Below are 12250 nucleotides of genomic sequence, written 5' to 3'. Positions count from 1 at the left end.
TCCATATCTTGAAGAGCACTTATCCGCCCGAGTATTTCTAAAATGAACACAATACGAGGCTGAATAGTATATCAACTCATAAAGCATACTGATCAATTTGATCTTCTAAGAATAGCATGGCATCTCGGAGCCCATTGATTTCTTTCATTTTGTCTTCACGAACACCTTGTCCCACCTTATTTTCATAGTCCTATGGATTGATGTCCTTCCATCTCCCAGAAATTTTGCAGCTTCACTATATTCAGTACTGTTGTATATTCAGTGATTCAGTGCTGTTGCTTTGGCCTGATAACCACGCCCCACTCATTCGAACATATATCATAAAATAAAAGTTCCCTGAAATAAATAACAGTAGTTATTGTGAAAAAAGTCCATATTTTTTTGTTCAATATATTGACAATATAATCTATTTATAAACGTATTGCCTCATTCATTAATTTCATTTCATAGCCATATTTTATTTTTATTGACTCAAATGGTCATTAATGGTCATTAATGTCTTGTTGACTGCCTACCTCAAATAGCCAATTTTCCATTCCTTCCATTTTGGTTTGATTTATTACTTGAGATGATCCTGCAACTAGAGTATCATGGCACTGCTAATTATACCTCAAAAGGTTATATGGGTGTGTTGTTGGTCCAATATAGGCAGAACGGCCGTTTGGATTTCGATTATAGGCCAGAAAAAATAAATAAATAAGAAACCAGAAAATGCTTCCATTCCTTTATTCCATTGAATTTGTTTCATGACTATATCTGGTCCGCAATGACGCCCAAATAAGACCAGCAGCAGCCTGCTACGAAACAGTTAGAACAAAGGTCGAAGAGACATATGTTGCATTTAAACCCTACAACAACATAATATAATATGTAAAATGCAAAACTACAGCGCATCCTGTTGGTATTGGCATGACCTTGCTGTTTTTACAGGTCAAAATACATGGGTGACAACACCGCATCCCCCCTTCATGCACCCTGCGGCTCAGGTCGCCTAGCAACGCAGTGTCAACCTCACTTCAAAACACCGCACTCCGGTTTCAAAGACTGGCTCCCCTGAAGTTTAAAGTGCATCTTCGGTGTTGAGCAGGTATGATTCATTAAAGCGATTAAATGAAGATCAAGAAGTAGATATGTTATTCAATAAAATGCAGCCATTTGGTTGGTTCAGTCAATGCTAGTGGACACGGTTGTATGGCAGTGTTTAGCTCCAAGCTAATTCCCTTTAAGACTAATGTTGCCTCGACTGCATCTAATCTTTTCACTTTTATATTTATAGAATGGGTAAGAAAGTAAAGAAAGAGATTGAAACACCACGCAAAGAGCCGGTAAATTATATTATAAACCCATTCACTAAATTTTCGTCACCCCTTCTTTAGCACATAAACATGTAACTTTAACTAAAAAACACTTTGCAATTTCAGTTTGAACCATTACCATTTGAGAGCAAGACTCCCGCCACAGTGGTGTTGATGCTGAGCTCACCCGAGGAGGACGTTCTGGCTAAAGCATGTTATGCCATTTATAAGTTTGCAGAGAAAGGTAGGACAAGGGCTGAATTTATGAATTAATTGATGAATGTGTCGGATCGCCAGGTTGTTGTTTTCTCTTCAGAAACTAAATTTTTATATTTTAAATAAATACGCAAGGCACATTCCACTGTATATATATATATATATATATATATATATATATATATATATATATATATATATATATATATATATATATATATATATATATATATATATATGACTCACACATACAAACAAACAAACACACAGCATGCACAGACACAGAATGCAAATATAAAATGCTTGTCAAGGAACCGTGGTCATTACTTCCTGCTCAATGTCTCCCCCTATCGCCAGGAGAGGAGAACAAGTTGTCACTGCTTGGGCTCGGTGCTCTGCCGCGTCTCTGCCAGCACATCAACCACGAAGACAAAAGGGTTCGACGCAATGCCATCATGGCTGTGGGCATGATGGCCGCCAATGGTGTGTGTGAGACAATGTGGTCTCCTGTGTGATTAACTAACTAAACGTTTATGTTGCCACATAGTGTGTAACATAAATGTACAAAAAAACATACAAAACACACATAATTTGATTATATTTTTAGTTGCCAGCTCTGACTTGTTCATGATCATACATGTTTTTTTACTCATAGGCTGAGAAATTGTTCGGTTTACCCAACAGCAATGTGTTCCAATGTGGCTCCCTTTGTCTCTATTTCCTCTGGCAGTTGATGTGAAAATTGCTCTAAAGAAACTTGATGTAATACCGTCAGTCATTGAAAAACTGTTGCCTGAGGGTAAGTCATGACTTTGAGATATTCCAACCGGCTGACCATCTGAATATTGAACTGTCCAATGGCTGGTGGTGTAGAGGTGAACCGAAGACAAATACTTCCGCTGTGCCATGTTATTTGATGCCTCCCTTTTTATTTGAACCCACTCTGCTCCTGCTACAGAGGAGACTGTGGTCCATGAGTTTGCCACTCTCTGCCTGGCAACATTGTCCGTGGACTTCGTCTGTAAGGTCCAGATCACCGAGAACAAGGGGCTGCCATCTCTGATCCGGCTCCTGTCTGGTCCCGATCCGGATGTCACCAAGAACACTCTGGAGATCGCTCTGAACCTGGTCCAGGTAGAACTGTGTACATGATCGATGTTGTTTTAATGTTGTTGCCACGGTAACTGACATTGCAATGTTTATAGCCTCAGTAATAACCGCTTTCTAAAGGCAATTTTATAATCCTTAAAATACAATTTGATTACAAAGTTTGATTACACAAAAGACAAGGCGTATCGTCTTTTAGTGGAAATAATTTCTACAAACAATTGCTAGTTGATAAATAAAATAAATTCTGTTGGTCGCTGGTTGCTGTAAAGGATCACCCTAACCGTGCGGCACTGGGAGAGCTGGGAGGGGTCCCCCCACTGCTGGCCCTGGTGAGGTCGGAGTTCCCGGTCATCCAGCAGTTGGCCCTTAAAATCCTGGAGAGACTCACCCTCGACCGTGACGCACGCGCAGCCTTCAGAGAGGTGCAAGGCTTCGAGAAGATCATGGACTTCCTCAACGACAAGGTAGGTCTGTGATAGTGTGTGTGTGAGTGCCTGGGTGTGTGTATGTGTGTATTAATGCGCGTGCGCGAATGTGTCTGAGTGTGTTTCGCCTTATTTTGATGGGAAAGGCTTCATTATTTGCAGATAAACATGTTGCCATCTGTAATTCGTATAGTTTAGTCTTTAGAACAAAACACGGCTAGTCATGGATGTACAAATGTACCTCATGTTTCTGCATCACGTTCCTGATTTGTTCTGTCGGTCTCTTGGACCAGGACCTGAGTGACCTTCACGTTGAGGCCCTGAGGGTGGTGTCCAACTGCGTGGCAGACAGGGAGAGCCTGCTGCTGGTCCACAAGACCGGAGGTCTCACCCGGCTGATCCAGCTCATCGTCCTCTCACCTGCCCCCGCACTGCCGGAGGTCCAGACCAGCGCGGCCACCTGCATCGCCAGGGTGGCACGGAGCTGTAAGCTGCTTAAAGGCTAGGGAGGGAGAGTGGTGGTGGTGGTGGTGGTGGGGGGGTAGAGAGAGAGAGACACAGAGAAAGAGAGAGAGAGAAGAAGAGTGAGGGAGTGAGAGGAAGGGAGGAGGCTGAGGGGGAGAAAGAGAGGGAGTGAGGGGGGATGGACGGAAAGAAAGAGAGGGGTGGTGGAGGGAAGGGTGTCATACACTAATTAGACCTTGATTGATACACATCCAGACACAGGCAGAAATACACACACATGTGCACTCATGTCGCATGCATCTCCACTCCTTCAGACAAATGAAAAGTGAAGCCTGTCATGGATGAGCGTCAACACAAATTCTGTCGTGTTTATTAGCAGAGAACCGGAAGCTGCTCCATGAGCACGACGTGGAGACGGCTCTGGTGGGGCTACTGTCTGCTGAGGGAGATGGTGTGAAGACGGCAGCCTGTCATGCCGTGGCCACCATGAGTATCCATCTGGCCAGCAAAGACACCTTCAGGGAACTGGGTTAGACACGCACACATGCACGGAGATAGATACATACACAGTCACAAGCATGGCCGTAGATATACGCATAGATATACACATTGACACAGACAGTACATAGATACACACATAGACACAAGCATGGTCATAGATACGTATATAGACACAGGCAGTACATAGATACACACAGATACAGAGAGAGTACATAGATACACAGTCCGGCAAAAGCATGGACATAGATAAACAAATAGATACACACATAGACACAGACAGTACAAAAGACACAACAATATACACATAGAGACAAACGGTACAAAAATACACACATAGACAAACATAGTTACACATATTGGCACAAGCATGGACATACTGTAGATACTGAGTCACAAAAATATGAACACATTGACCATCACAGTAGAAAGATGCACACTTAAGAGACCAAAAGTACATAGAAACACACATGCACAAGCACATAGATACATATACACAGAAAATACCTATATACATACAGATACACAAATATATAGTCTAAGCCTAACCCTACCAATAATTAGATTCACAGATCCGTATGGATAGTAACAAAGACAAATAGAGAGATAAATACACAGACACATAGATCCACAGACTCATACATACATACATGAACATATTCAAGATTTTGTCGAGATTGATAGAGACCTGCATAAGCAAATCAGCAGAAGCACTTTCTCTGAGGTAACAGCTACTTGCCCTATGCACACAGACATGCTATGTCCCACACATACCATCACCGCTAACAACTACGTCAGAATGCATCACGCCTGTATGAATGTGTGTGTGTGCGTGTGCTTCAGAAGCCCTGCATGTTGTGGTGCAGTTGCTGAGCCACAGTAGTGGGGAGTTGCGTCAAGCTGCCGTCAAGGCCCTGTCGAGCCTCACACATGACAGTCGACTAAACGCTGCGTGAGTCCCTCCGCCTTCGCCTGCCACCAACCTCTCTCTCTTTCTCTCTTCCTCTCCCTCACACACACTCTCTCTCTCTCGCACATTCTCGTCCATGTACTGTGAACATTTTATGCGAGCAGTCAGCAGTGTTAGTCATTGGAGAAGGTCAGATATAATTGCCTTAGTCATTGCATCACCATTTAGTCAATATTGTATTGGAAGAAGTTATGAGAAGAATATATTGCCCTTTGCGGATCCACATTGAAAACCCTCTATAGTGATTGTTTATGGAATGTCTATTAAAGAAGTTTTATTGTCAATTAATACTTTTCATTGTAAAATAAATGCTGTACAAAAAATTTATCATCATAAAAAGAATGTACAAGCAGTTTATCCAGTTCAGTAACTGTCAACCAAGTTTCTCTCCGGCGCCCCCTAGTGCTGTGGAAGAGGCGGCCGGGGTTGAGGTCTTGGTGCAGATGCTCAGCGAGGGCTCCTCCACGCTGGTCAGCCATGCTGCAGCCACCCTGGCCAACATGGCCGACCAAGAGCCCCTCCGATGCAGGATCCTGACACATGGGGCCGCGGCAGCTCTGGTTGGGCCCCTGCAGTCCGCCACCACCACCGACAGCCTACTGCAGGTCACGCGATGCCTGGCCACGCTCGCATGCGAGCCACACGCCAGGAAGGAGGTGTGTGTGTGTGTGTGTGTGTGTGTGTGTGTGTGTGTGTGTGTGTGTGTGTGTGTGTGTTGACCTTATACTTATTAATTGTATTAAATGCAATACTGAGGGATAAGATGAAGGGTCTATTAATCAAAGTATGTCAACAGAGCTCGGTTATTAAAAACCTTAAAGCCAGGGTAGGCAATATGGAGGAACCAGCCAGCTACTGTTTTAAAGTAGCCCACCGAAAAAATCCAAACCCTCCCTTCGGGCTCCCTCCGGGCTCCCTCCGACACTCCAAAACACATGACCCTCCTGCTAGCTTCAGAAAAAAGGTCTGCCCAGCCTTGTGGAAGTGCACCGAGGTAGCCGTAGGTAGGTAGAAAGGCAGGTAGGCCATCGCATCATTTCATTTGGGCCGAAATAAACAATTGGATTGGCTACTACAGGCCTTCGAACAGCAAGAGGTTCCGGATTTTCCAAAAATGCTTCCAAAATAAATTGGCTACTCTAGCTTTAATGATTTATGAATGGGGTTTTAAATAGACTGGAAATACCTGTTTTTACCATCATACATTGAAAGATGCCATCCTGAGAGCAGGGCATATTAATACTTGAAGAGTGTTTGGTCTCTTCCCTACCTAGTTCCGAAAGGCAGGAGGTCTGCCTCCACTTGTCTGCCTCCTTAGCTCACATCACAAGGACGTCCGTAGCAATGCCTGCTGGGCCATCAGCGTCTGCGCCAATGATGAGCCCACGTCAGTGGAGTTCTGCAAGCTAGGGTAAGACCACGTGCTCATGTCCTATAAAACGTAGACCCAAGGAAAAAGTTAGGGAATATGTTTTATGTTTTTTCCGCTTCCCATTTCTTCCCTAACACGAATGGGAATTATTATAATGTAGTATTTGCTCTAGATACCCCACCATTCGCTCCAAATAATTCATAAAGTCATGGCTGTGAAGATATTTTGTGAAGCATAATATCGGATAAGTTTGGAGTGAGATTACGTGTGTTGGGGGCGGAGCGACACAAAGTTTTGCAGCAACTTGAGCCTGTGCAACTTAATAAACGATAGCTTATACTTTACATTTATCAATGATTGGGATTTATTTGTAGAGTTCTGCAGACTTTGATGTTGCATCATTAGGGCAAATAAATTGAGCCAAAACAACAATTTTAGTTTCGAAAAGATTTAATTCATGCTCCCTATACCAGTAATTCAAAATAACGGAATGGGGACACTGACTCTTTGTGAAATCCGTGCCCATAAAACGAGCGCCGTCAACGGCTTCACTCTCAAGCTCACTCCAGGGGTCCCTGCTACAGCACTGTGTGAAGTCTAGCCTACAAGAAAGCCTTGTTTTGCTTCAAATTGTAGAAACAATTTTTCATGAAGGGTCGTTGTGTCTGCAATCCTTTGGCTACGCAACACTTCGGTTACACCTTTGACAGACATCGAAATGGCATTTTCTCGTCTTCTATTATATCTGATATTTTCATACTTATAATGCAGTTGCAGTAGGTTCTTAACGACCAGCAGATGGCACAAGAGTGATTGCGTCTGTACTCTCTCCCAAACATTGTGAGTGTTGACAGAATCGAGAACAGCTTAGAAACTGCGTGTTTCCCTGGCGTTCCTCAGGGCGTTGGAATCGCTCCAGGAGATCAATGAATCCCCGAACTGCAGGAACCGATTCAGCGAGGTGGCGATGTTCAGGCTATTGGCCTCCAACCTGTCAGTTAAATACAGTGTGACGGGACGCCTGGCCTCCACAGACATCACCACAGATGGCTTCTACGATGCCGGCCCGGTGCGTGTGAATGACACTTTGCTGGATAGTGACAAGTGGAAACATTTATTACATAACATTAAGAACGAGCGAGAAGATGGAGCCCAGCAGCCACAATCTTTCTATTACATTGTATTACAGATGATTAAAGTTCAGAATTTAATGAGGTATTTTTGGTTGCTTAGAAAAACAAATCATCAGTTCCCTAGTTTGCTCCCTCTTTTCCTTAAAAAAAACATTTCAACGTTAATTTAAGCAATCAGCCACGAAAGGCCGTGATTTATAATGATATTGGAACAGCTAGGATTTTTTTTAAAGCCCTTCAAGCTGTTTTTAAATTCTGGTAAAACACAACCTCCACTGGCTTATTGCTTTTATAAAACGGTTACTAAAACAGTTACTATACACATCCTAGTAAGATTTCACAAAACAAACTGTAACATAAAAAAGTGATATGATTCCTCAAGGGAGAAAAATGGTTGCCAAGCAACACAGGCTAGAACAGTTTGAAATGTAATACTTTGAATTAATACAACGCTCCTCCTTAAACCATTAGTCCCCCAATAATAACTGCCGGTATACCTTTCCAAACCCGTGTTCTCCTGCCTCTGCACTAGGTTCGTCCGGGGGATAAGGTCATGACTCTAGAGGAGTTGTCCAAGCAGCACGTCAACCGCAAACGGCCTGTCCTCGTCGCCAACGCTGCAGCTGAGTACGACCCCAACCATCATACATATAGACAGAGAGAGAGACAGAGAGAGACAGAGAGACAGACAGACAGACAGACATGCTACTAGATATTGGTACGCACTACGCTGTAGTGATACAGAGGTTAACTTCAGGTCTTTGTGTTCCAATTCAGATTGTTTTTGTTTTTTAGATATAATACTGATCTAATATTTATAATAGAGGACACACCTTTCATAAAATATGCACTTCTGGAAGCTTTAACTTTTATTTTCTGAGGGTGCCACACGGGCCATGGGAGGCTTCATTTGTTTTTACAATAAACAGTGTAAGCCTTATTTATCTTCATAAAGTATGAATTTCTCATTCTCATACTTTACAGACTTGGGACAAACCAATAATTAAGTTGCCCTGTATAGCATATGTTTTTTTACATCAAATAAAAGACAGCAAGGTATAAACTATTGGATAAAGTAGGAGATGAGAACATGGCCTTATATAAAATGCTCAATTTAAGCAAAGTGATGCTTTAACAGCCAGTCAATGGATGATAGTTGTTTGGGAAGGGTTTCTGCCTTTCCTAGAAAGCGTTTGGCTGTTTGCTCAGCCATCCTCTGCGGGTGCTATTAGCGAAGTTGGTGGATGTGTCTCTAACAAAGTGCTGTAGACTCCCCTCACACACCCCCTCTTTCCACCAATCCCGGGCCCCGTCTACCCTTCCTCTGCAAGCCGCCTGGGAGTCAGCAGGACCCGAAGGCTAAACAATTCAGCTCCTTGAAGAGTGTGGCAACCTCAATGCAAAACACACACCCTCCGCCACACACACACACACACACACACCCTTTTAGTTTTTCCATTAATTACATTGTCATTGAAAATAAAACACATAAAGGGGCATTCTTTGTGTGTGTATTTAATTGCCTGCCAATCGGCTCTGTCATAGAGTGCTGAGCCAGTACAACCGAGACGCACACCTATTGTGGCTTCAATTATGTCACTGCCAGTAACAGTAACAGCACAAAGGACTCATACTGATCTATTGAAGGCGGACTGACTTGTCAGTGGTCAATGCAACAGACTTTGCCTTCTACTTTTACACTTTCCAGAAGGTAGCAACCATAACATAAAAGTAGAATTAGATTTGTTTGGGGATGGTTGATTCAGGTTGCATTATATGTAATAGAAAATGGAATTCTAACCGCTTGAATAATGCTAATGAAGAAAAATATATATTATAATAAATCACTAATAACTGTAGCCCAAATCTTCCAATATGAATGAACAAGACCCAGCATGAAGGAGAGTGCAAGGGAACGGAGTGCAAGGGGAGATGGAGGAGCTCTGATCTCTGTGTTCCAACAGATTGCAGGCCCAGCCGTCGGACGAGAGTCTGGACCTGGAGCCTAGCCCCCCGGACGCACGCAGCGGCTCCGTGTGCAGCAAGGCCGGCTCTAGGACCTCAAGGTAGGAATCCAAGATCTGCCCTTGGGAGGCCATTTTGGATCAGGTCCCCAGGCCTTTCGGTGGTGTCTCCTAGTCTCCCATTAAAAATAAGACATGTAATAGGCGAAAAAAGATTGTTGAATAACAAAATCGATTTAAATAAATTATGTTATATGTAGTTGTGGACTGATCTGGGGCTATTCTCATACAACTGTCGACTCACTTTTTAATTTGTTCTATTCCAATTTCAATTGTATATGTCCCAGCAATATATATATATATAATGTCATCACAACCATGAGCAATCCGGGACTGCCTGATTTAGATTTATCCCTTGTGCTCTCCCTTTAGTTTACAATAACATGTAATAACATCATTAAGTTCAAGGCGAAGCATTTTCTTTCATCCGGTAAGTACCATGCAGTGAATAAGCGAGGAGTAGATGAGCTCAGAGAATTATTTTGTGAATAATTCCTGCCCTCTAGTGGTCAGACGTAAATTATTGCTTCTTTAACTTCCTTTAACTGATATCCCAAGCCCTCTCAATTTTATGTGTTGCTTTAAAGGGGACATATCATACCACCAGGTGTGAGTGTGATTAGCCATTACAAGCCGTTTTCAAAATGTGCAGCATTGTGACATCACAGGTGGGCGTGTCCATCTAGATGTGTGACGGATAGATGGACACGCCAACCTGTGATGTCACAATGCTGCACATTTTCAAACCTGCTTGTAATTGCTAATCACACTCACACCTGTTGGTATGATATGTCCCCTTTAATATTTAATCTGTACTGTAGAGGAAAGAGCAGAGATCAGAAGGAAGAAGACAAACAACAAAGGGATGGGGATGAGAGCAACGACCAACCCGAGCCAGCTTTGGAGAAGCTGTGGCCGCCACCCTGCGACACTGCATTCCAGAAGCTTGTGACAGAAGCCACTAAATCCGTCCTCATCCTGTGCGATCCGAGGGAACAATATGTCACCCTTGCCAGGTGACTGAGTCGCACAATCCCAATTATTACAACACATAGCGCACAGAATAGTTCATATAAGAGATAGATAATGTTTGGAATTGAGCAAATGGAGGTATTATTTAATAAAGAGAATAAAGGAGAGTAACGTAACTGTAAATAAGTTAACTCAGTCCATTTGTAACACACATGGAAGAACACATACTTATAACACTTTTTCTTTCTACAGCCGAGTACATCTTCATAGCCCTGTAATACCCGTCTAATCACTGCCACCTACTGGCCGTTATATTAAGAACATTATATATTGCATCACAAACACCACAAGAAACTGAAGCTCACTCCTGTCTCCTCCATGTATTTCTGATGGATTTCCTCCAAGGTTGGTGAGCGAGGCATTGGGTGGAGCTGTGGAGACGGACAGACTGCATGAGTTCCACTGGGAGCTCCACCTGAGTGAACTCAAATTCAGGCGGCGCTCAAACGTCGTCCCCATCGGTAGTGTCTGCAAGGGGATCTACTGCCACAGGGCCATGCTTTTTAAGGTACGGGCCTACGTTTGCCCTGGATCTCTAGCCTATCTCCAGGAACATGGTCTCCATTTTCCTTATTTCTCTTTCATCTGAGCCCTGCCAACTGATGCATAGTTAAAGGGGTGATGTTATGCCACTAGGTTTGAGCGTTAGCCATTACAAGCCGTTTGGGAAACCGCCGTTTTCTGTGTTTTAGTGACATCCCAAGTCAAGGTGTCCACCTAGATGTGTGCTGGATAGATCCGTCTACCAGCCTACCCAGTGGAATGTAGCAAATTTTTCTTTTCTAGCCATCGTACATCTAGGTGGACACTCCCACAGGAAAAGGTAGATCTTTAAACGGCTTGTAATGGCTAATCAAGCTCTCACCTGGTGGCATAATATCACCCCTTTAATGATCTTTTGACTTTGCATGTTTTTACATTATATAAGGATCTGGAACATCACTCCTCTTCCTCCATATGAACAGGTCTTCCGATTACATAGCGCCATGACTTTCTTTCCCCTGCATCAATACTCTGCTCAACGTGACACTCATTGGCCATCAATGTGTTCCCCCCCATGACCCCCTGCAGTGTTTAGCTGACCGTGTCGGGGTGAGCTGCAGCCTGGTTAGAGGTGAGTATAACCGGGCTTGGAACGAGGTCCTGCTTCCCGGGGAGACCCAGCCTGGGGCCCCACCAAGACCCCAACCCCGCAGCCTGCACGTGGTGGACCTCATGCACCAGCCCGGCTCCCTGCTCAGAGCCAATACTCCGGCCGCCATACAGTACCAGAGTATTTAGACCAATGATGCAATACAGACAGGTGGATCTCAATATAGACTACTTTCCTACAGTTTTTTTTATTTTTTATTCTGTGTTGCTTGTTTTGCCAAATCATAATAAAAGATCAGAACGGTTCTGCATATGTCTCTTTTTTTCACTTTCTATACTCCTATTTCTTTGGTTTCCCATAAAGAGGGCCCAAGGTTTCGTTTGGGGGACAAACGAGATAAGAGTTCAAATATTCTATTTTCAAAGGACCGTGCTGCTTGAAATAATCCCTTTGGTTCAACTTTTACCCAGATAATACAGATAAGCCTGTTTTACGACGGGACCGACCACCATGCATTGGGAGTCCTAGTGCAGACGTCTGCGCAAAAATAAAAGCGGTTTAAGCTTGCATGGTCCTGAATAAGCCAGCGATAGTATTGCACCAGGGGCGACACTGAT

The 12250-nt window shown here is 43.5% G+C and overlaps 1 protein-coding gene across 1 annotated transcript; it reads left to right on the top strand.

Moving 5' to 3' along the window:
- Nucleotides 1-1277: 1277 nt before the first annotated feature.
- On the top strand, nucleotides 1278-11821 carry armc3 (armadillo repeat containing 3; the record flags this gene model as incomplete). Its single annotated transcript, XM_079754632.1, has 17 exons — nucleotides 1278-1325; nucleotides 1422-1539; nucleotides 1869-1994; nucleotides 2242-2310; nucleotides 2470-2645; nucleotides 2891-3085; nucleotides 3340-3532; nucleotides 3888-4040; nucleotides 4853-4961; nucleotides 5383-5635; nucleotides 6254-6390; nucleotides 7252-7420; nucleotides 8017-8111; nucleotides 9449-9550; nucleotides 10330-10524; nucleotides 10886-11048; nucleotides 11612-11821. 17 exons carry the CDS (start codon nucleotides 1278-1280, stop codon nucleotides 11819-11821), a joined length of 2511 nt encoding a protein of 836 aa, XP_079610758.1.
- Between the last annotated feature and the right edge of the window lie 429 nt (nucleotides 11822-12250).

This window comes from Pollachius pollachius, assembly GCF_949987615.1.
Source record: "Pollachius pollachius genome assembly, chromosome: 17".
NCBI classification, from domain to species: Eukaryota; Metazoa; Chordata; class Actinopteri; order Gadiformes; family Gadidae; genus Pollachius; species Pollachius pollachius.
Note: the sequence above shows the minus strand (reverse complement) of the source record. Positions and strands in the feature narration are given on the sequence as shown.